The sequence below is a fragment of the Sciurus carolinensis genome, chromosome 3 (genome assembly GCF_902686445.1).
Source record: "Sciurus carolinensis chromosome 3, mSciCar1.2, whole genome shotgun sequence".
Taxonomy (NCBI): domain Eukaryota; kingdom Metazoa; phylum Chordata; class Mammalia; order Rodentia; family Sciuridae; genus Sciurus; species Sciurus carolinensis.
The window spans coordinates 134,885,628-134,911,090 of NC_062215.1; the positions used below are offsets into that span (position 1 = coordinate 134,885,628).

The window sequence follows — 25,463 nt, forward strand, 5'->3', positions numbered from 1 at the left end:
TGACGCATAAACATTTTCCCACGTCCCGCCCTGCCTGCTCCAGGCCAAACGCCGCAAAGGCGCACGCGCAGCTTCGCTTCCGGGCGCCGCTCCTCCCTACCCACAATGCTCTGCTACACCGACCTGTCGCAAAGGCCGCGTTTCGGCGGCGAATGAGCGAGTTGCTTTCCGTGCGCTGCGGCGGCGACGGCGGCCGCGTCTTCCTCCTTTTGCCGTGGTGCCAGATCTCCCGAAGGTATCCATCCTCGCTTAAGTCTGGCCGGTTACACCTGTCTCCGCAATGCCCCCCAAGAAACAGGCTCAGGCCGGGGGCAGCAAAAAGGCGGAGCAGAAAAAGAAGGAAAAGATTATCGAGGTGAGTAGCCACCCCCTCCCCCACTCACGCCGCGAGCCCTCCGGGAAGCAGGCTCACCGCTCCCCCGGGTTCCGGCTCGCGTCTTGGGGGCCACGTGTCCCTGCTTTCGGCTCTGGGGCCCACTGCTCCTTCTTCAAGGCACTCATGACGCTAGCTGCCTCTCATTGCTATAGTGACGCTTCTGGCGCCCCCACACCTGGACTTTGCTTCTCCGTACACACGTCCTCCTTCACTCACCGGGTGTGAAGTGACCCGCGGGTTTTGTCCTTTGCCAATTTCAGAATTGGAGACAGTTCTAGAGTTATGTTTAAAGAAATAGGATCAATGTGTTTTCTGGAAGGCCAACTCATGACAGGCCTTTGTGTTCTTATTTTTTTTTTTTTTACCCATCACCGAGGGGCTGTGCTGTTATTTTTCAAGCCACCAGATTACAAGTTGGTGTCTGTTTTGATCCGCCTGTGAACTTTCTGTAGGAGGAGTACTGGTTTCTTTTAGATCGCAGCCCAGCGACTCATACATTGCACTTCATATATGCAATCAATTAAATAGAATAACGCATTACGAGAGGTTAGGCTTATGCCATTAGTTGTATTAAACACCATGCCCCAGTTTATATGTATGGTATATATACGCGTATATATGCTTATACCCACGTTTAGTGCATCGAGCCTGTTTAACCTTTTAATGTCAGAACAGTATTGACGTTAAGTGTTGTACACCTGTTTTCCAACGGCAGTGTCAGTTTCCTTAAGATAAGGATCAATATTTCACATTCCATAAACATATAACCCCAATGAGATATTTCTTTCTTAATATTCATTTATCACAACCTTGAAAGCAGTCAAACTCCTCATGGTCTTCTTGACCAAATCGAATCAGAATTTGGTCAATTTTCACATGATTTTTAAGTCTGCTGATTTAAGTGAAATGCTTGTGGAGAATTGTAGTAACCTTGGCTAAGTTCCCCCTCTGGAGTAGAACCTGTACTTCTTAAATTTGTCAGGAAGTGACGTAGCTAGGCTTGAAAACAAAATGATTGTCACCTTTGCATTTGTGTATTCAAATGTGTGTACATTTCTGGACAGTCTGGATTCATAGCACTTAGGTAAATCTCTAGGGATGATAATTTGATAATACTCAGTGCTTTGTAAACAAGGGCATTTAGGGAAATTAGGGTAGGTTTTCTTTGCTGAGATGGAGTTAATTAACTAGTAAACATGATACAAAGTAAAACTCCCTTGTGAAAATAAATGTTACATGACAATTTAAAGTACACTTCTATATATGTTTTGTTTTTAATTGGTAAAACATTTTTTAAAGAATTGTGCATGGAAGTTTTTTATAGTATCCCATCAAAAAAATTGATGAACAGTATGTTATGGCTCCATTCATCTTGTAACAGGGTGGTTTTGTTTTGTTGTTTTGTTGGTTTTTTTGTTTTGGTGCTGGGATTGAACCCAGGAGGGTGAGCCTGTCTACCACGGAGCTGTAACTGCAGACAACCAAGTTATTTTTAAGGTTTCATTAGTGAAGATATCTCCAAAGAAAAATGTAAAAGAAGGCAACTGAATTAACTGACCAAAAAAAAAAAAAAATTTCCTAATAGCTTAATAGAAGTAAACCTGGTTTGGTTTTATTTTTAACTTCCCGAAAGCCCCAGCATGTCTCCATGACAATAAGGGCAGTTCCCAGTCAAGTTTCACTAGAACACTACTTTATTAGTTTTTGTATAAATTTGTAAAATTTCAGTTGGAAAGAATTTTTATTACCAAACCATAGAAATTAAGGTAAAATGTTTGTTTTCTCGACATACTGTTTAATTTTTAAATAGTTGCTGACATCTAAAAATTGGGAGATTTCATACACCGACACACAGCTCCCTGGCCTACCTTGAAAAATGAGAAGGTTTGGATACATGGGAGGACTTCATTCCACATGCCCTCAAGGAAGAGGATTTGACTGAAGCTGAAGAGCAACTTTTTTTTTTCTTTCTTTCTTTAATTATTAGTAGTTCATTTTAGATAGACATGACAGAGTGTATTTTGACATACTACACAAACACAAAATATGACTTTCAAATTAGGATCCCATTCTTTTGGTTGTACGTGATGTAAAATTTCACTGGTGTTATATTCATATATGAACATATGAAAGTTAAGTCCAATTTATTCTATGACCTGAAATTCTAAATCAGTCAAATGAACAGTTAAGTAGAACATGTGATTTCCAGCAGTTTTGTGGGGAGAGGGGTGAACGCAGAATCTTACCCATGCTGTCTACCACTGAGCTAACTACACCCCCTGCTCCTTTAGTGGTGCTTTTGAATAGACTTTAAATGGTTGTCCTACCTACCTGTCCCCTCTTCTGTATTCATATTGGCACAACTGCTACCACTATAGATGCTTAGTGTGGAAAAGCAGCAACATGCAACTTTGGAGAACTAAGTAAAGGAAGTAAAAAGATGCATGAAAGTTACAGCGGTTTTTTTCCTTTGCTTTTTGTTTTTTTGTTTTGTTTTGTTTTGTGTTTTTGTTTTTTGGTTTTTTTTTCTGTTTTTTGTTTGTTTCGTGGTACCGGGGATCAAACCTAAGGATTTGTGCATACTATGCAAGCACTCTATGACTAAGCCATATTACATATGGCATAATTTAATGAACGGAGCACTAACTTTGGAGTCCTAGAGACATAGGTTTTGAGTCCTGTATTTCAAATTCCTAGCTCTGTAGTTTTTGACAAGTTGCATGCGTGATCTGTCTATACTACTGTATATCCAGTCAGAAGAAACTGGCTCATTAGTTCTTCCCATCTCCGAAAATAGATGTTAATTTCTTCCCTTGGTGTTACTCATTTTTCCAAAGATTTAATTCGGGCACTGCCTTCCAGCAGCCTTACATGACATTTTAGTTGACCAATCTTTAAATGAAAACAGAGGTTTTTGTCATTTCATAAGTTCTTTGCTGTTTGTTTATTACCTGTAGCAAATAAGGGATTTGGGAATCTGAAATGCAAAGATATAATTCTTTGCAGAAGTTTTCAAACCTAGTTAGTGAGAAACTGAACACTGGAAATCATGAATTGAAATTAGGCTACAAAACAGTCGGACATATTGTTTTCTATTTAGTCTCATTTTCTTCATAGAAAGTATAAGAAAATGAATATAAAACTGTTTTTGGAAAAAGTTATTTTCACATGCATATTTCTGTGGATCTTGAAGATGATTTGACCACAGCTTAATTCCTAGCTCCTCAAGTTTTCCCATCATTCTTCTTTAAAAAGAGGTTATGTTTCACCCTGTTTCCTCCCTGCCCCACAACCTTCTTAGATTCTGTGGTTCATAATTTCAATAAATGTCTTGCCAATGTCAAAAATAAATAAATAAATAAAAATCAAATAGTTGGTATTGTGTGATTTTCAACAGTTTTGTGGGAAGAAGGGGGCTATGGCTTAAAGCAGTACATGGAAAGTATTCACCTTGTGGCATGTATATTTTATAGATGACAGCTTTTATTAATACTATATTATAAATGAGAGCTTGTTAGGGGAATAATTGCAGACTGACTTGCACTGTCTGTGTGATTTTTGTTGGGGTTTTTTTGTGTGGTTTTTTTTGTTTATTTTTGTTTTTTTGGTGAAGATAGATTTTATTCACCTTTCCCCTCCAGCATTTACAAAAAACAGGATAATAAAGGCTTGCTTAGTTAATGGGCGAATTGCAGATCCATATCCTTGCTCTTACTAGTGAGCTCAGTACACAATTCTTGGTTTCTACTTTTTTTTTTAATTTTTTTTTATTTTTACAGGCTTCATTTTGATTCATTATACAAATATGGGGTACATCTTTTTTTGTGGTTGTGCACAGTGTAGGCTCATACCATTCGTGTACATAGGGTAATGTCTATCTCATTCCACCATTTTCATACCCCCTCATTTCCCTCTATGTAATCTAAAGTTCTTCCATTCTTCTCTTATCCCCTCCACCACCCCCATTATATATCATCATCCACTTATCAGAGGAAACATTCAACTTTTGGTTTTTTGGTACTGGCTTATTTCACTTAGCATGATATTCTCCAATTCCATCCTTTTCTCTGCAAATGCCATAATATTATTATTCTTTATGGCTGAATAATATTCCATTGTGTATATACACCACAATTTCTTTATGCATTCAGCAATTAAAGGGCATCTCCTTTGGTTCCACAATCTAGCTATTGTGAATTGGGCTGCTATAAACATTGATGTGACTGCGTTACTGTAGTATGCTAATTTTAAGTCCTTTGGGCGTAAACTGAGGAGTGGGATTACTGGGTCAAAAGGTGGGTCCAGGGGCTGGGGAGATAGCTCAATCGGTCAAGCACAAGGCCCTGGGTTCGATCCCCAGCACCCAAAAAAAAAAAAAAAAAAAAAAAAAAAGGTGGGTCCATTCCAAGTTCTGAGGATTCTCCACACTACTTTCCATAGTGACTGCACCAATTCGCAACTCCACCAGCAATGTAAAAGTGTGATGCTTATTTCTTGCCCACTCGAAATAATTTTTTTATATCGACTGCTATTTTTTTCTTTCTCTTTTAGACTACCCAAAATTTATGAATGCAGTGTGTGAATAGTTATTTTCTTTCTGAAATCAGTATTAACAAAGAGGATTATCGTTCTGTTGGCCACTCACACATTGGTTCCAGTTGGTGTATACTGTGTGTTCTGTTGCAGCTAAAATTTAATAATAAATTGAATTCAGCTTTGAGCAATAGAAAAATTGGTTCTGGAAAGAGGGTTTAAGGCAAGTGAATAAAAATGTTTATCTAAGAGCCAGGTACCATGGAGCCAGGCACAGTGGCACAAATCTGTAATCCCAGCAACTTAGGAGGCTGAAGCAGGAGGATCACAAGTTCAAAGCCAGCCTCAGCAACTTGGCAAGGCTGTAAGCAACTTAGCAAGACCCTGTCTCTAAACAAAATATAAAAGGACTGGGAATGTGGCTCAGTGATTGAAGTACCCTTGGAGTCAATCCCCAGTATTGGGAGGGCCGGGTGGAGATTAAAAAATTTAAAGGACTAGAGATGTAGCTCAGTGTTAAAGCATCACTGAGTTCAGTTCCCTAGTACCAAAGGAAAAAGAGGGAGAAAATGTTCACTTAATGACTGTAGCAGCAAAGAAGTAGTGATAGGGACCTATAGAAATGGGATCCATGTGTGTAAAGAATGGAAATAAAGAAATTATTGGTTGCTAATGAAGAATTTTAGCTGAGATCAACTATTGATTACTTAAAGCTAGATTAATAAAGTACAGAACATATTTTGCATACATCAACAACAAAATACATTACAGTGCATGGGTGGGGTTGAATGTTTTAAAACAATGCCAGTTTCTGCTTACCTTAGTATCCCAAGCAATAGAACTTGGTTATCTTCTTGGTTATCTATTCACTGTTGACCTGCCCTTCCCCTGCTTCCTTTTTTTCAAACTCCATTTTTTAAGGAATGGAGGGAGTGCTGGCCCTGTTACAGCCCATTTTCTTTTTATTGTTGATGAACCTTTATTTTACTCATTTATTTACATGTGGTGCTGAGAATCGAACCCAGGCCTCATACATGTGAGGCAAGTGCCACAACCCCAACCCTACAGCTCATTTTCTAAGCTTATCTACTGAGACACACATGTACTGTTTCTTCCTAAATCCTCACTTTTGGAACCTTATTAATCCAATGAGGGCCACTGTTCCCCAAGTTTTATGTTAACCTGATTTGGGGTTCACCATAACCCCCTTTTCCTACCTTATGTTCCCCCCACTCCAAAATCCAGACTAGTCTTTGGATAAGGTTCTATTCTATGTTCAGGAAAAAGGCCTTACTGAAGTAGTCCAAATTGTAACATCCTGTTTTCAAGGAATTCTGTTGGTATTTCCAGATCTACAGTGTGCTATTTGGGAAACGTGTTGCTTATCAAACTGTCCTCTAACTTAACCAGGTTTCTCTGGGAAGTGCATAGTTTTTTTATGGTGGACAGAGTAAGGACTTTGCTTAGAGTCAATTATAATTTGGTTCTAACATCATAGGTCATCTCATAGTTAACACTTAAAAGCCTAGACACAGTTCTCAGTGCTTTGGAGAAAGGAGAGAAGAAACACACAAGCCACATGTAAGTGATAAGTTTATATAGCTCCTTTAATTCTCCCAATGAAATGAATATTACTGCCATTTTTATAGTTGGGAAAGCAAGCATAAAGGTTAAGTAACCTGCTCAAGGTAACTAAACTGGCAAGAAGCAGAATTAGGATTCAAACTAGGAAATTTGGCCTAAGTCCTTATTGTCAATCACTATGCTATCCCACCTCTCAGTTGTGAATCTTTTAACTTTTAAAAGGTTAGAATGAGATCCAGTAAGATATATATTCAGGAATATATGTTTAGTGTATGCTAGATGAATATTTTCCCTTCCAAAAATAATAATTTTTGAACTCTAATTAGAGACTTTCAAAATGCAAGTCATTCATTATCTCTTTAGACTGGTTAGTTATGTGCTAAAGCAATGTAATTAAACTTGAAAATTTTCATTTTGGGGGGGAGGGTATGGAGTTCTGAACTTATGCACCTCTACCAGAAACTTCTCCTTGTGCGCTTTCTTTTATAGCAGGCCAGGTCCCCGTAGGGTCTTTTTTCTTTCCCAAGTCGTCTTATATCACTATCTACCTTGCTGTTTGCTGTTGTTTATTCATAGCTTGCTTATTCTCTATAATTACATGTAGGGCATGGATTGAAGCCCACTTTTACTCTTCCCTATCAAAGCTTCTATAGATATTGTTGCACTTCGATCCTGATCTTTTGTTGGGGAACTGGTACTCGGGATTGAGCTCAGTGACACTTTCCCACTAAGCTACATCTGAAATCTTTTTTTTTTCCCCCCCAGAAACAGGGTTTTGCAAAAGGCCTTCCTATGTTACTGAGGCTGACCTCAAACTAATGATCCTCCTGCCTTAGTCTCCTGAGTTGCTGGAATTATATGGGGGGGGGGGGGGAGAATCTGGGGCTGGGGCTATAACTCAATAGTAGAGCACTTGCCTAGTATGTCTGAGATACTTGACTCAACCCCCAGCACGGCAGAAAGAAATAAAAAAGATTTAAGAATCCTGTTCATTTTCCTAAACTTACTTGACTGTAGAACTTACCCCAATATAGTAACTCTGCACATCCCATAAAACTGAAATTCTGAAATACATTGTGGAAAAAAGTATCAGGTAGGAAATTTAATGATTGTTGTATGTATTGAATTGTAAAGAATCTGGGTGATGTTTTGAGGTCATATATTGCCTTGGCTTGATATTTTAGTGTTTTGCATGTCTTTATGTCACAAGGAACAGTATTCTTCTTATCAATAAGTAAATGAATCATTTTTAGATAGCATTGGAAAAATAATAATATGAACTGCTGAGGTAATTCTATTCTTTTCTCACTTAGGACAAAACTTTTGGTCTGAAGAATAAGAAAGGAGCAAAGCAACAGAAGTTCATCAAGGCTGTCACTCACCAAGTTAAATTTGGTCAGCAAAATCCACGTCAGGTAAATAATTTGAATTTCTTTATTTTCTTATCAGATGTAACATTATTCAGCATCAGGCACAGATAAAAGTATTTGATATAATAATTGTATTTCAAAGTAGAGTATTAAATTCTTTTACATCTTACCTTTCTTCCTCAACCATACCTCTTGGATATTCCTCCAAGCCATTTTTTTCCCACTTTCCCAAACTTTATTAAAGAAAAAAGTAGTGGTGGTATATCTTTAGAACATAGTCAGTTTTCTGGGATTCCTTCCTTGAAAATGTGGCATTTGGTTTCCAAACACCTGCCAGAAGTGTACATGGTTCCCAGTTGTACTAAGTAGGTAAGAAGCTAAAATCCTAAAGTGTTCATCTTCCAACTTTCCCTAGTCTGTGGTCTGTCCTTGGATCAGCAATAATTACCTGAACAGCTACTATAGCTTCATTAATTTTTGTAGCTCTCTGAGTTCTTTTATATTCTGCAATAGCAGAATCTGGGCAGCTTTATTAAAATTGTATATCCGGGCTAGGGATATAGCTCAGTTCATAGAGTGCTTGCCTGTCAAGCACAAGACCCTGGGTTCAGTTCCTATCACCGCAATTAAAAAAAAAAAAGAAAAAGAATTGCATATCCTGTTTCAAAGCCAAGATTATATTTGTCTAAAGCAACAGGCAAGTCCTCTTTTGTTTGATTTGCTTTAGCAACTGCATCTTGTGTTAAGCACTCTTGAACCAAAATGCAAATTGCCTTAAGCATTACCAGATAATCATCATGACACTGAATCTGAAGAAAGTTAGCCAAAGCTATCAGACTAACTTTCAAGTCAGGATTATTTATATCTGCAGAGCCTTTGATCAATTTGGATGTAAATAACCTCCAAGCCATTTTGATATAGCTCTAGTTTATTTTAATAATGGCTGCATACTATTCTACAGTATGGATATATTTTTTCTGTTTCACTGTTCATAAGTGATGACTTTGTTTCTAACTTTCTGACACTAAGAACACTTCTCCAAGAAGTAATCTTTTACATGTGTCCTTATCTGTACCCAAGTCCTTTCATGAGTTTGTGCTCTTTTGTTTCTGTGGCATAAGTTATCTGCTAAAAGACTTTCTATTTCTAGATCATGAGAATGGATTTCAAATTTTAATAAATATGCCAGATCACATTTCATAGAGACTACAATAATTCATGTTTTCATTTGCAGTGCATGAATGATGGGTAATAAAGTTCTTTTTAATGTTTTCCAATATAAAAAGTATAAAGTGATAATCTCACATCATTTGCCTCACTACTAGAGATTATCTTCATAAGTTTATTGGCTATTTGGGTATGCCTTTTTTGACTTCTTTATTCAAATTCTTTGTTTTGTTTTGTTTTTCTGTTTTGGTTATCTTAGGTTAATTAGCGAGAGACATCCTTTGTCAGTATTGCAGATAATTTATAATGTTTTAGTTCTGTTTTGCACAATAATTTTTCATAGTATATATGTCTTGGTTTTTAAAATATGGTTAAAATGTATGACTTTCCTCTGAGTTACACATTCTTTTTTAAATTTTTTTATATTTCAGTTAACAATTTGTCATATCAGTGTATTTATTTTGTATAACCTTAAGTTTGTTTTCTTTAATAGCCAGCATAATTTATCCTACTAAATTGAAATACCACTACTGACATATATTAATATTAAAGTCTCAAATACATTAGGGTGTGTTTCTGTATGTTCTGCTCTAATAGTCTGCCCCTAAACCAGTATCATGCTGATTTTTTTTTTTTTTTTTTAGTAGTGGACTTGTAATATATTGTTTACTTGTAAGGCAGTTCCATTCCCCAGAATACTCCTTTTCTTTTTGTCTTAGTCATTTGTTCTTCCATGTAAATTTCAAAATTATTTTATCCCCTGAAAACTCATTAACATTTAATCTCTCTCTGAGTTACTTAGGGCCTCACAAAGTTGCTGAAGCTGGCTTTGAATTTGAAATCCTCCTGCTTTAGCCTCTTGAGATTATAGGCATGTGCCACTGCACCCAGATAATTTGGCCCTTTTTCCTCAGGTTCTTTAGGTTATTTCATTCCTTAAGATTTTATAGCTATGGGTCTTTTCTCTTTAAAGGTTTGGTTTGGTTTGGTTTGGTTTTTTTCTTTGACCTCTTCTAGCAACACTTTCTTGTTCAGTGTAGGAAAGAAGAGAATTTCTCACATTTACAGATTTTTTTTCATATGAGAATATCAAAATAAGTATTTGTGAGATGTTAACCTCTGTCTGAAACCAATCTCTCAGTCATGCTGTCTGCAAATCAGTGCCTCAACCCTTTCCTTTCACCTGTCCTTCAACTTGCTTCTAGAGTCAAAAGCTATTGCTCTTCCAAGCTGCTAACTTAACCTGATTTAATAAAAATGTACAGTCAGCCCTCCATATCCAGAGGTTTACATCTTCAGATTCAACCAACTATAGATCATAAATGTTTAAAACAATTGTTAAAGTGTTGCTGGCATATACTGTACTGCCTAATTAGGACTAAGATGGCTTTGTTTTGAACAAACGCAGACTTTTTGGTCAAGGAACTAGAGCACACACAGATCTGGTATCTTGGGCAAGGGACATGGAATCAGTACCCACAAATACTGAGGAATAACTTTATGCTAAACCTTGGTGTTAGGTACCCTTGGGTTTGAATCCTATCTTTTGTTTTTTTCTTTTCTTCTTTCCATGTTTTTTATTGGTGCATTATAGTTGTACATAATGATGGGATTTGTTACATGTTCATACATGCATACACTATAACAATATAATTTGGACGATATCACTGCCCAGCACTTCCCTCCTCCCACCCCCCTGGTCCTTTTCCTCTACCAGTCTCCCTTTGATTTTCATGAGATTACCCCCACCTTTCTTTTCTTTTTTCCTCTCTAGCCTCCAAATATGAGAGAAAACATACAACCCTTGACTTTCTGAGTGCAGCATATTTTATTTTGCTTAACATAATGGTCTCTAGTTCCATCCATTTTCTTGCAAATAAAATAATTTCATTTATTTATATTTTCTTTATGGCTAAATGGAACTCCATTGTGTGTTTACACCAGATTTACTTTGTTCTCTTATTCATTGATAGACATATAAGCTGGTTCCCTACTTTGGCTATTGTGAATTGCCTTGCTGTAAACAACGGGTATGCATGTATTTCTGTAGTATAATGACTTTAATTCTTTAGGATAAATACCGAATATTAGTATAGCTGGGTCATATGATGTTCCATACCTAGTCCTTTGAGGAACCTCCATATTGATTTACATAGTGGTTGTACTAATTTACAATCCTACCAACAGTTTAGGAGTGTCCCTTTTTCACTATATCCTCTACGGCACTTATTATTTGTATTCTCAATAACTGCCATTCTAACCGGTGTGAGATGAAATCTGTGTAGTTGTGATTTGTATTTCACTAATTGCTAATGATGTTGAACATTTCTTTCACATTTTCTTTTGAGAAGTGTTATTAATATCAATGTACCCATTTATTAATTGGATTATTTGTTGATTCATGTGAGTGTGTGTGTGTGTGTGTGTGTAGTTTGAGTTCTTTAGACATTAAGTTCCTGTCAGAAGAGAAACTCGCAAAGATTTTTTCCCCATTCTATAGTTTCTGTCTTCACATTCTTTTTTTCCTTTGTTCTACAGAAACTTTTTAACTTGGTTCCATCCCATTTATGAACTCTTGACATTATTTCCTGAGCTTTAGGGGTCCCATTGAAAGAGTCATTGCCTGTGCCTGTATGCTGGAGTGTTGACCCTACTTTATCCTTTAGGAGTTGCATAGTTTCTGGTTAAATTTATAAGTCTTTGGTCCATTTCAAGTTGATTTTGTGCAGGGTGAGAGTTAAGGGTCTAGTCTTGCTTCTACATATGAATAGGTTTCCCACACCCTTTGTTAAACAGACTGTCTTTTCTTTGCTTTGACACTTTTGTCAAGAATCAGATGATAGTAGATATATGGGTTTGTCTATTTTCTTCTATTCTGTACCTTTGGACTCTGTGTCTGTTTTTACACCAACACTATGTAATTTTTGTTGAATTCTATCTTTTGTTAAATGATTAAATTATTTAGTGACATTGGTCGTTATTCTTATAGCAGAAGGTGAATTATCCCTTGTAGAATTCCATTGGTGGTTAAATGAGAAGAAATTCCATTTTTCAGTTCTCTTCTTTCTCCTTTATCAGATTTCATAAACCTTCACAAAGTCAAAAAATTTATGGTAGTATTTTTGTGTGATTATACTTTCAGTATTATAGATTTGATACCATATTATTTAACAGGACCATGTGAACATGGGATCTCTAACCATCATAAATAACTTAGAAATTGAGCAGCAGTCCTGGATAAGAGGTGCACTATCGTAAGCCCTGTGCCATAGATTACCCTTCTCCGTGTCTGCCCCAGACATTTCTCTTCCTATAGATAAGAAATCAATAAGTCAGGATATGTCCACGCAGGTTTTGCAGCACAGCTCCCCCACAAAACTCTGAGCCTATTTTTAGGACCTGTAAAGACCCTTTCCCCATAAACATGTCCATCTAGAAGTTACTGTGCTGCCAGTGCCTAAGGTAGCCTAAAGGAGGATGTGCCTTAGGATTACAACTGTGGATCCTTAACATTTTTCTCTCTAGCACTTTCAACCTCCCCTCACACACAGAAAGCATGAAACTGGTAGAAAAGGAGAAGATACTAGGGACTGACTCAGCAATACTGTAACACTCCCCCACAGAGAACCTGAGCATTTTAAATTTGAACCTGTCCTTGCAGGTCATAAGACAAGTAGGAATATAAATCATATTTTTAATATTGACTTGATTTCTAACTTTAAGTATTTTAAGTAGTTTATGAAGTCTTCATTGTAGTCACAAATGTTTGAGATGGGCCTGTTGAGCAAAGATACTTTCATTACAGGAAAGGAGAGAAGATAGGAATAGGAAAAACAGTAGAATCAGACATAATTTTCCTATCCTTTTATGTCAGTATATGACCAGTGTAACTCCACTTCATGTACAACCATGAGAATGGGAAGTTATACTCCATGTGTATATAATACGTCAAAGTACACTTTACTGTCATGTATATCTAAAAAGAACAAATTAAAAATTATTAAAAAAGAAGAAGAAAGTGAAGTGGCCAGGAACAGTGGCCCATGTCTGTAATCCCAGCAACTCAGAAAACTGAGGCAGGAGGATCACATGGTCAAGGCCAGGATCAACAACTTGGTGAGGCCTTAAGCAGCTTAGCGAGACCCTGTTTCAAAATAAAAAGGAGCTCAGTGGTAAAACCCCTCTGACTTCAATCCCCGGTGTCAAAAAATGAGGTAGAAAGTAACTTAAATTTTTTCTTTTTAATTGGTCAGTCACAATTTGGAAAGTCTTTGATCTATTTATAGCATTGCTATTACTTTCCTAAAATTCCTCTTTTGACCACTTTTGTTCTGATCTTTACCAATTTTTTTGATATTTCTTGGTCTCTTTCATGGGCTACATAGGTTCTGTTGAATGTTAAGTATAGTTATTTTTCAAGGAATCATCCTTTGCTTACTTTTTTCTGCTGTTCTGAGTAATCTCATACACACCAAAATTTTAATCAGCTGTGATCTGTAACCTGTTATTTTAAAATTCTTTATCTCAAATCAAAACCTGTCTAGTTTCAGTAAAATCAGTATCCATGTCTGGTGTAACTGCCTTCTGAATAGCTCCACCCACATGCTCTGTAAGCATTTCATAGTGAGTATGCCCCAAACTGAGCTCATCTCCACCTCCTATCCTGAAACTTGTTTCTCCTGTATTCCCTGTCTTATTTAACAGCACTGATTAAATATATGATAATCCTAGATGCCTTCTCTACACTTCACATTCAGTCACTTAGTCCTATCAGTTCTGCTTTCTAAATAGCTCTTTGTTTCTTTTTTCCATCCTAAATACTAATACCTATTTTAAACTCCTGTGTTTTCTTGCCTATGGCAATTGCAATAGGCTCTTTGCCTTCTTCAACCTTGAATTTCTAGACTATCTTCCATCAAGCTGCCATACTGATCTTTTTAAAAATAAAACATGCTCTTGTCACTTGCTTATTTTAAACCAATTAAGTTGGACCCTGTCATCTACTGATAAAAGTCCAAATTTCTCATTGATGCTTCTCATACCTTATTCCTCTTGTCCCTGTATCTGCATTGCCTGGCACTTTTGCATTCCTTTCTTGCTCATCAGAAGAGCTCATCTATAAGGTTTATCAGCTCAATCTAATTTTTGTAGATATTTTATGTGTATTATATTATAGTTGTTGGCATGTCTGTCTTTCCCTCAGATTCTGAACTTCTTTAAATAAGCATCTTTGTCTTTTCATCTTTATATTCCCTGTCATCTAACATAGGACCTGACATAAATGTTTGGATGAATCCTCTAATCACATTAGGTAGGTAAATCATGTGCCTAGAACTATGGTATGTTTTTGTTTTGTTTTCTTTTGTTTGTATCTCCTGCCATGACCTAGTGTAGTGTTTTTTTTCAGACACTGATATTTTGGGTGGAACAATTACTACTTGTGCGTAGGATTGTATATTTCAGAAGGTTTGCATTGCTCATCTTCAGAATGTACCCATACTTCTCTGGGTTGTCACAGGAAAAATACCTCAGTGGAAAACCCTTTACTAAAAATGCCAAGCATTGTAGTAAATGCTTAATGTTTGTTGCCATAAGCTTTTGAATGTGCTTTTAATTAGGCATGGTACCATTTTTAGACCAAAAAAGAATTCATTACAAGGTTTAGCAATTCTTTGTAATAGTTTAACCACAACATTTAATATACACCACAAGGCCATTCTATAGGTATAGATATGCAAATGAATTTGTTATATTATTGATTACTGTGTGGTGAAAACAGTTTTGTAAAGAATCAAATTTACATTTTTAAACCTGGGAATATTTTAGGTAGCACAAAGCGAAGCTGAAAAGAAATTGAAGAAAGATGACAAAAAGAAAGAATTGCAGGAGCTGAATGAACTTTTCAAACCTGTAGTTGCTGCCCAAAAAATAAGCAAAGGTAAAATTTAAACTATTATTTTTATGAAATGTAATTGATGTTTACAACTCTGGATTTGTTTTGATGTTCATTAGCTATGTCATTGTACAACTATAACTCCAACTGTTAGCCCCACACATCAGAAAAAATTAAGAATTTAAACAGTCTTTTGGTTGACTTATAACATTTAATCTTTGGTAATCGCCAAGGCAAAGCTATAGTTGTGTAAAGCATAAATCTTTTTGGCAGTGCGCTTCCATTCATGTTTGTTTCTTGAGTCCTGCCTTATTGAGTCCAGCTAGGCAAGTGACTGTAATAACTTACGTGTTTAGTTTCCACCCCTGCACCTCTTTTAGTAAAAATAAAATAAGCAAAAATAGATACAAAATGCTATGGAAAGAACTTTTTAAAAAATATTTTCCTAGTCACTTATAAGTGATATTTTTCCTGTCCTGTGAGTGAATGGAAAATAATGAGTTAACCAAAGTAATTATATTCCAAATACAAGCTATACTTTATTATCCAGCAGATTGTAATGCAAATTTTCACATGCCATCTGACATAGGTGCAGATCCCAAATCTGTTGTGTGCGCATTCTTTAAGCAAGGACAATGTACTAAGGGAGATAAGTGTAAGTTCTCTCATGACTTGACTTTGGAGAGAAAATGTGAAAAACGAAGTGTTTACATTGATGCAAGAGATGAAGAACTTGAAAAAGGTATTTTTTAACATTCTCTTAAAACTAAATGTATATTCCTTTTAGTTTGTCAACATATTTAGTAGTTTAAAGAACATTCCAATCTTCGTCGTATTGTTTGTAAAGAATAATTAGTTGTGTTTGCTATTTTTTTGCAAAATCTGATTTTACTGCCTTATCCTCTTTGATAAAATTAATGAAGGTGTGGCCTGGGGTTGTGACTCAGTGGTAGAGCGCTTGCCTAGCAGGTATGAGGCACTGGGTTTGATTCTCCGCACCACATAAAAATAAATAAATAAATAAAATAAAGATATTGTGTCCATCTACAACTAAAAAATAAAAAATAAATGGAAGATGCTTAAAAACCCGGAATTTTATTTTTAATTTGTCACTCTTTCCTACTATTGCCTTCTCATTTGCCTCAGCTACTTAGGAAGCATTGGTGAATTTCTAGTAATATTGTTTATGCTGCCTTTGGTATTTTAAAGAAAAATGTGTTAGGACACGAGTCTTATAATACAGTATATTCTCTCTCTGTTTGAAGAGGTACATATTAGTGGGAACAATAAATACAAGTATTTAATCTTTATATTTTTTAAAATTTTTTTAGATATTGATAGACCTTTATTTATTCATTTATTTATATGTGGTGCTGAGATTCGAACCCAGGGCCTCACACATGCTAGGCAAGCGCTCTACCACTGAGCCACAACCCCAGCCCCCTAATCTTTATATTTCTTTTTAGATACTATGGATAATTGGGATGAGAAAAAGCTGGAAGAAGTAGTGAACAAGAAGCACGGTGAGGCGGAAAAGAAAAAACCAAAAACTCAAATAGTATGTCCTTTTCTTGAATTGAGTTGCTGTGGTAATTATTATTAGGGAGAATTATGTGGCAAAGTATTATTACTATTTTCTGCTAGATTATTATTAGAAAATTTTATTTCATCAACATAAGGTACATCAAGTTTTATTTTTGGAATTTATAAGTTATGATTTACAAAATTAGATTTCTATTCTGAAAATAAAAACCATGCCACTAAAGTCATCTGGATGCCATTTTCTGGGGTGATCTTATGTTCTCAAATATCAGTGAATATAATCATGTTCAGATAAGCATTGTTTCCTTGTAGTCTGGCATAGTGACACGTGCCTATAGTCCCAGCAGTTTGGGAGATCGAGGCAGGAGGATCGAATATTCAAGGCAAGCCTTATCAACTTAGCAAGAACCTCAGCTACTTAGGGAAACCCTTTCTCAAAATAAAAAGGACCGGGGATGTAGCTCAGTGGTAAAATGACTGGGTTCAGTCCCCACTTCCAAAAATAAAAATTACTGCATTATATTTGTGTATACTGAATGGTGGGAAACCTGTTAAACTAACCCAATTTAATAATAATTTGTTTAATTTTAATAGGAAAATTTTGTTTAGTTGCTAGATTAAATAGGAGTTTTTGGTAGGTAGTAGTTATAGTATACTAAGAATTTTACCTTTAAAAATTGGTGACTTATTTCTTAGACTGCATTCATGTCCACATACTTATCTATAGTACTATTAGGAGTGAAAAATATTGCTGTGCTAGACAAAATTTAAAATACCACCTTCCCATACAGCTTTTTTCAGGAAAAGATAATTGTTTATTAATTTTTAATTATTTGCAAAGATTATTACCTGAGGCTTCAGTCTAATTGCATCTTGTACCCATTCACTTTTTGAAGGATGGCTATCCTTTGTGTTCCTTTTGAGTTTTGTTCACTTGTGACTCTCAGTACAAAATTGTCTGAATAATTAGGTAATTCATACAGTATTTATGTCATTACTGTATATGATTAGTTTTTAGGAAAGAGCAAACCGAAAGAGTTATATTATTTTTTATAACCACTTTTATGTACTGATTTTTTTTTTTTTTTTTTTTTTTTTTTAAGTCTGATTGAGACAAATCTTTTTTGGTACTGGGGATTGAACCTGGATACATTTAACCACTGAGCCACATCCCCAGCCCTTTTTTTATATTGTATTTTCTCTCTGAGTTGCTTAGGGCCTCATTAAGTTGCTGAGTCTGGCTTTGAATTCACAATCCTCCTGCCTCAACCTTCCAGGCCATTGGAATTACAGGTGTTTGCCACCAAGCCCAGCAACAAGTCCTTGGGTGTAATTAGAACATTGCCTAAAATATAAGCTTCATATGAGTTCTCTCTATAGAGAATTTGTTGTTGTATCAAATATTTTAAGATAAATTTTTAGGCATATTTCTTCACCCAAGTAGTTAGCCAGAAATGTCAGTAGAATGTACTTGTTCCATATACGTAAGCATTTACCATGGAAGTGGACTACATCAAGCCACTACTTCTGAACAATATTGTCTCTATAGGTATGCAAGCATTTCCTTGAAGCTATTGAAAATAACAAGTATGGCTGGTTTTGGGTGTGTCCCGGAGGGGGTGATAATTGCATGTATCGTCATGCACTACCTCCTGGATTTGTGTTGAAAAAGGATAAAAAGAAAGAAGAGAAAGAAGATGAAATATCATTAGAAGATCTAATCGAAAGAGAGGTAATTAGTGTCTTTTTTCCTACTTTTTTTTTTTTTTTTTTTAAGAAACTAAAGAACCATATGTATTATAGCTTCTAATGTTTGCCACTTGGGGGCAATAGCATGTTATTATGAAAGAGAAGAAATATTGTGACCTTTCTCCTATGTTGCCCTACTTTAATTATTATTTGTCTAAAATGTAAATCTGGCAATAAACATAAGTCAATCATGTGAAATAATTTTTGAGTACCAGATTATTTTCATAAGATGAGTTATATAAAATGCTTCATTGAACTTTTAATGTTAAATGCTTTCATCTGTGTCTTTTTTTTTCCTACCATTGTACTAATCATTAATATATGTATGGAAGGACAGCTCTCCTCCAGCTTTTCAGTTGTATTGTGTATACCATTGCTGGACTTAAAACGCTCTCTATGTTAGAGAGGAACAAGTCTCATTAAAAAGGATCTACAGCTACTCCTGGCTCGCAAAAAGAACAGTTTTATTCAGTGAGTTAACAGATATGGCTATCAGGGATTACATGAAATTATGAGATTATTGGAAGTTTTAGATTTAGCATTATATATTTCAAATTATATACATTTTGTTTCATCATGGATAATAAGTAAGTCATGTAAATGCCTAATGTTGAGATTATATAACTTGTTCTTAAGTGGACATATTTGTTGTGTCACAGGATTCAACATACTATAATGTAGACTTTAGAGTCAGGCGTGTTTGGGATTGTTTATATCCTAGTTCCACTACCTTTTAGCTGTTCATCTTCTATAAATTTTGTCACCCTCTGCTTATTTGTGGTGACCAATGTGTTAGCATATGTGTATAAAGCTTTTAACACTGAATTCCAGGCATATGTTTAGCAAGTATTATTTTTCTGTGTATTTATTACCTGATTATTGCCCCTGAGAACAAGTGGCATTTTTTTTGTTTAGTTTTGTTTCTCAACAAATGAAACTTGGATATTGCTATTGTGCTTTTTGTTTTCCATAATTAGTTCATGTTAAAACAGTTTTTCTTGACAAGTTTTAGTTTTGATATCCAAAGTTGAGAAGAAATCCAGCTCCGAGTAGTATGTTGTGATTGTATCCTTGGACACTCATTTTGCTCATTGCCATGTAATATAAAAGGGCATTAGTTTATTCCATATTTAATGTCTTTAGGATATTCATAAGCAAGGAATTAATTCATTAAGAGAAAACTGCTATGTCTTTGCAGCGTTCTGCCCTAGGTCCAAATGTTACCAAAATCACTCTAGAATCTTTTCTTGCATGGAAGAGAAGAAAAAGACAAGAAAAGATTGATAAACTTGAACAAGATATGGAAAGAAGGAAAGCTGACTTCAAAGCAGGGAAAGCGCTTGTGGTATGTCCCAAACTCATACAAGTTGGATCCTTTACTCTTTCTTCCATTTTAAAATTTCTGTCATGCAAGATTTTGTCTTTATTTAATAATGGATGTGTCTAAAATCAGTGATCAAGAAATGTTTGGATTTTCTCCTGAGTTGATAACATTTGTGTGTCTAAATAGATCAGTGGCCGTGAAGTGTTTGAGTTTCGTCCTGAACTGGTCAATGATGATGACGAGGAAGCAGATGATACCCGTTATACTCAGGGAACAGGTGGTGATGAGGTAAGAGGAAAAGAGAGCAGAGTGGTTAAGAGCACCAACCATGGAGCCAGAGTGCCTTGTTTTAAATCTTTATGCCATTAATGAGCTAATAAATTCATATTTTTTTGTAATTCTTTTATGGACTTAAGATAGTACTTAGTATATAGTTATGTGCTATAGGTATTAGTTATAAGATATATTATATGCTCATTTTTAAAATAAAAAATAAAGCCTTTGTGTTTAATATTTTATGTTTAAAATAAAAATCATGGGACAGTGTTACTACCTAAAAAGTAGAGTAGAGAGCATGAGACAAAAGCAGTCATTTGGTTGTAGAGAATTTTAGTAATAGTAGAAAACTTACTGGTTTTTTTTTTTTGTGTGTGTGTGTAATTTTCATAAAATTCTGCATTGAAAGAACAGGATACTCTAAAAAACGTGATGCTAAAGGAAGCTTCAAATATGACAATGCTACTCTTTTTTTTTTTTTCCCTGAAAAATTTTAACAGTAGTTGATCATTTGTTTTCACATGACATCAGTGATAATTTTATTTCTCCAACATAAATCTTAGGAGTTACAGTAAATTGTGAAAACTATTATAATTGTTGGTATATGATAATTGTATAAGTTAATAGGTATCATTGTGACATTTTCGTACATGCTTTAATTCTCTCCACTCTCCCTTACCCCTCCCCCACAAGCACCTATAGAACCCCCTTCTATATGAAAATACTCTTATTTGTATCAACTTTCTTTTCTATGTGTTATTAAAGGTTGATGATTCTGTGAGCGTAAATGACATAGATTTAAGCCTGTACATCCCAAGAGATGTAGCCGAGACAGGTATTACCGTAGCCAGTCTTGAAAGATTCAGCACATATGCTTCAGACAAAGATGGTAAGTATGCTACTTAGAATACTAAGAACTAAGAAGCTACCTAAAGAGAATTAGACCAGGCTTTGCAAAATTAGATATGTGTAGGTATCAGACTGGTAACTTAAATTTGGGTTTGGCCATATCTAAAATTAGTAGTGAATAGGAGAATCTGTAGAAATTAGTGGCTGGGGGAATATTGATCCCATTAACTGAAACTAGAATGGGACCAAAAGTTGGAGATATAGGTAATAAGTGCAGTTGGGAACGTCATGAGTTTAACTTTTTGTTATCAAGAGTGGCATTGTCTAGGATACTGTGTGGCTGTTTGCAGTAGAAAACAGTTTGAAAGCCATCTGCATTGGTATCTAAGTGAATGATCTCATCCAGGCATAGCATATAGAATAACATTCCAAAACACACTGCAAATATCAGTATGTTAAAATAGGCAAAAGAGGAAATGCTTAAAAAAAAATACTGAAACTCAGAGAAAAATTACAAAACAAGTTTCAGAAAAATCAAGGACGATGAGAATTACAAATAAGTTGTTAGTTATGATTAGTAAAGGAGTTACAGGAATAAGGTGCCAGTTTTCAACAGGACTCATTGGTAGGAGAAATGAGGGGAAAGAGTGAGTATAGACCACTCACTTTTGACTTTGAGAAGGAGAGGAGAAATTTTAAAGTAAAGGAACTTAGTTAAAGAACCCAGACCTACAAATATGAATGATTGAGAATGGAGGAAAAACTGTCTAGGGTTTATTTGGAGAGAAAGATTGTTATATCTATTTGTGCCTTGAGTAAGGGGTTTATAGAGAGGAATAAAAGTTCGACATGTTTGCTGTGGGAATACTAATGAAGCAGAAGCCATGATAGGCTAAACCTTATTTTTTTTATTAGTAATAAGAGCATACAGTTTATACTTGAAACACTGGTTTGCCCTCCTGATATCTAAGAATGCTATAACTGTTGTCTTCTCAATATAAAGACTGATTTGCTCCTTTAAGAAGTGGAGGTTTGGTGACAATAGGTACAAGTGGGAATAATACTTCAGAGTTTATTATCCCCAAGACTTTATCATCAAGAGAGTTTGAAATAGGTAAAATCTAAATTTATCTGTTAAAAATTGTCTTTGTGTAAATGTCATTGAACAAGATAGGTAGTATATTTGTTTTCTCAATCATTTTATAGCTATAAGGAAAAATAGCTACATAGTACTAAAGTATTTTTTAAGATGCTGGAGATTGAACCTACGTCTCCATGTATGCAAGGCAAGTGTTCTACCACTGAGCTTCATCCCCATCCATACCAGGCTATTTTATAACAGTTTGGTTACATGATGAAATTTTTCTAGTTTCACACACCATCACAATTAGTGTGATTTAACTATTACTTGCAAAACCAAAAGCCAAGTAGCTGTTTATATGAATTTTTTGATTCTACACCATTTATTCAAACAAAATATTATGTGTAAGTTGACTGTTTTAAAACCTAATGACTAGGTCATATAGGGAATACAGAGTTCTAGAAGATTCATCTTGCCTTTAAATATGTAAACCTTTAAGCTTTCAAGTGCCTACGGTAAAAAGTAATATTTTACAGTAGGCATAAATAATTATAAATAAGCTTAGAAAAAGAAAGAACAGTTCTTGCTGAAGAATTCCTGGGAACAACTTTCGTGGAATAGAGGTGGGTGGTGCAGATAAAGGAAGGAGAAGTATTAGCTCTTAGCTGCTAACGGAGCATAGTGTTTTGGCCATAATGACTTCAGTTTTTATTTTTAGAAAACAAATTAAGTGAAGCTTCTGGAGGTAGAGCTGAAAATGGTGAAAGAAGTGATTTGGAAGAGGATATTGAAGGGGAGGGACAGGAAAATGGAGCCATCGATGCTGTTCCTGTTGATGAAAATCTTTTTACTGGAGAAGATTTGGATGAACTAGAAGAAGAATTAAACACACTCGATTTAGAAGAATGACACCAAACAAGTCAACGAAAATATTGTCAGCTCAGCATGAGTTGAAACTGACCACGTTAATTTTTTCCGCCTAGAATCAACAGGATGTTTATTTCCCATGCTGATTCTAGAGGGCTTACTCTCCAAAAAAGGAATAATCTCCCTACGTCTTCTCTTCTGACTTTGACTACATCTCATAGTAAGTTCAGAGTAGTACATGATAAATTGAAAATATAATGGTCATTACAGAAAATGATTGATTGTCGTAACTGTCCACTCAAGTAGGAAGTGTAACTGCTTTTCCAGCTTTTGGTTTTCATTGGGCATGTATTATTACTAGAAACAACATAAATTTAAAATACCCATCATTTGATGCAGTTTTTAATGAGTGGTTTCCTTTCCTTTGTATTTATGTTTTAAAGACTGCCTAAAACATGAGCACTGTACTTCATAAAGAAAGCTGCATATGCAGATTCAGTATTGTATCTTTGGACAACTGGATGGACATTTAAAATGGAACTTCTTTAACTGACAGGATCAGCTACAATGCCCTGTGTTAAACTGTTTTAAAAGTTTTCCCTCTTCTTTTTTGCCAATAAAGTTGTAAATAAAGACCATCATACATTAAAATCCAAATATGGGCCTTTTTTTTTTTTTTTTTTTTTTTTAAGTTTTTCTTTGAAAATTTTCTTAACATTTCTAACTTAAGAATTTAAATATCTGTTATAGTATCACATAAGGCACAGACACTTAATGGGCTTTTTTAACACTTAAAGGAGCATGTAGAGTATTGACAGTATTAACAATGAATTTAATAACTAATTCTTAGCTTCCAGAATAGTCTGTAGATGATACTATATTGAAAAATAATTCCTCCTGAGTTGATAGATCATTAACCTAATTAAATATCATTTAAAGTAGATCCAAATACTATCTCAGAATTATTGATTTCCATGGTGTTAAAATAATGTGTACTAAAGTTTTTCTTAGTCTGTTTGTAAGAACGTAAACAAATTCACCAGAAATCTTTGGCCTGAGTGTCTTGCCATTGAGATTTCCTGAAAAATTAGGGTGATAACATTTAAAATGGGCATAATTTGTTAATGACATATTTAATACTAGATAACTCTTAATCATTGTTATATTGTATTTTTTCCTGTACTACAGTGCTGCTTTTGTTACTTGCAAATACAAATGGATTTTGAAGCAACTAACTTAATCATACTGAAGTGTCAGGTGACCTGAGCCCTATTCTCATTTTTTAAATCTCTGTATTCAGTTTTTTGATATGCTGGAAAGCTGAGACTTAAATGATCTCTAAAGTGCTTCTGAATTGTAAAACCTGAGAAAACATGATTTTAAAATTCGCCAAATGATAACATCAAAGTTGATAAAGAAATTTACTTTGTAGCTGTTTGCTACTAGCACTATAATTGACATTTTTCAAATATGGAAATCATGAGCCAAGTTTATTTCCTGTCTTTTTAAAGCTATACCCTGAACTATCAAATTTTTTTTCAATTTTCAAAGCAATCTTAAAATCTTTTCTAATATATCTCATAACTGAAAGTTTAAATTCAGTTACTTTTGTCCCTAAACTTTTGTTTTTCTTCAGCATGTAAGATAGACCCATTTAAAAAAGAATGAGAGTTTTAGATGTTTGATTTGAAGCATCTCTAAAACACTACAGCACATAAGTCATTTTTTTTCAAATCATCTTATCTTTAATAACATGGCAATAATTCAAAATATGAAAAACATGTTCCCTTTAAAGAGGATGCCACCATGATAGCCTCATACAAGCATGATCAATGGCAGTGAGAGACTGAATTCCAAAGGGCATGGGTGGTTAAGAAAGCTTCTTTGTGGCTCACAGATTAACGAGTTTGGTTATGAATTCTCTGAAACAGAGCAGGTGACAGAAGGGACATGAAATTCAAGGGACTCTCAGAGAACAGGGTGTGGTTGCTGAGTCGTGAGCACCTTGAAGCATTTCTTGATGGTGATTTGGTGTCTTGAGTATTTGTCGTCCAGGGAGAAGCGAGCAGGATGGGCTGAGCAGGTCTGCTGTCCCATAGGGTCAAATTTCTTTAGTGTGTAAACCCGATCTCCTTGTTCGTTGAGGTAATCCTGGAGAAACATGACCACTCATAAACCAGAGGCTCCAAGTCAAAATAAGTCATTTTGAACTGATTTAAAGGAGAAAATGTTTCAGTATGGAAGTCATTATTGATACTACAAGTGTGTAATTCTTGGGTGAACTTCATCTACCTTAATCCAAATTTTGTTCCATTATAGAGGCATATGTGCTCAGAAAATGTAGAAACATTTAATCTTAGAAGAGCAGAATGCAAAATTAAATCTACTTCTAAAGTTACGGTACAATTCAGAGGTCAGTAGAAATAATTTTTTGTATTGTTCACAGTATAGTTACTTTGTACAATTAAATCTGAGATTGTCCTTTTTTAAACCCTTTTCTATATAACCTTAATTTTAAATAGTTTTTCTTTCAAATTTCTCTTTATATATAATTCCCACTGTTAACATGTGTCTGTAATATAATTATCAATTATGGGAGTTAGCTTTATTTTAAAAGGACTGTAGTTTAGAAAATCAGAAACTTAATGAAATCATTTTCTCAGACATACAGAGGTTTTCACTTTCTCCTTAACATCTATGAGAGTCCATTAACCTATACTCTCTGTATCTTTTTTTTTTCTCTCTCTGTATCTTATATTCAATAACTATCACAGCCTATAATGATCCTATGTTTGCCAGAATATTTCTAATTTTAAATAGGTATGTTGTGAATTTTACCTTACCTTTGCACA

General features: G+C 35.1%; 2 protein-coding genes across 2 annotated transcripts; one reads left to right on the forward strand and one right to left on the reverse strand.

The window, feature by feature from the left end:
- Positions 1-141: 141 nt before the first annotated feature.
- Zc3h15 (zinc finger CCCH-type containing 15) lies at positions 142-23,254 on the forward strand. Its single transcript, XM_047547285.1, has 10 exons — positions 142-355; positions 7,807-7,908; positions 14,857-14,968; positions 15,513-15,665; positions 16,390-16,481; positions 18,015-18,197; positions 19,413-19,559; positions 19,725-19,826; positions 20,580-20,703; positions 22,463-23,254. Exons 1-10 carry the CDS (start codon positions 281-283, stop codon positions 22,651-22,653), a joined length of 1,281 nt encoding a protein of 426 aa, XP_047403241.1. The 5' UTR covers positions 142-280; the 3' UTR covers positions 22,654-23,254.
- A 1,232-nt stretch (positions 23,255-24,486) lies between these two features.
- Positions 24,487-24,774, reverse strand: LOC124978884 (H/ACA ribonucleoprotein complex subunit 3-like). Its single transcript, XM_047542793.1, has one exon. It carries the CDS (start codon positions 24,772-24,774, stop codon positions 24,580-24,582), a length of 195 nt encoding a protein of 64 aa, XP_047398749.1. The 3' UTR covers positions 24,487-24,579.
- Between the last annotated feature and the right edge of the window lie 689 nt (positions 24,775-25,463).

Excerpts from the sequence above, each read along its gene's own strand:
- LOC124978884 (XM_047542793.1), bottom strand. The coding sequence starts at position 24,774 with ATGTTTCTCCAGGATTACCTCAACGAACAAGGAGATCGGGTTTACACA.
- Zc3h15 (XM_047547285.1), top strand. The coding sequence starts at position 281 with ATGCCCCCCAAGAAACAGGCTCAGGCCGGGGGCAGCAAAAAGGCGGAG. Across the intron at positions 7,909-14,856 it reads GTCAGCAAAATCCACGTCAG|GTAGCACAAAGCGAAGCTGA; the intron begins GTAAATAATTTG and ends GGAATATTTTAG. Across the intron at positions 19,560-19,724 it reads AAGCAGGGAAAGCGCTTGTG|ATCAGTGGCCGTGAAGTGTT; the intron begins GTATGTCCCAAA and ends GTGTCTAAATAG.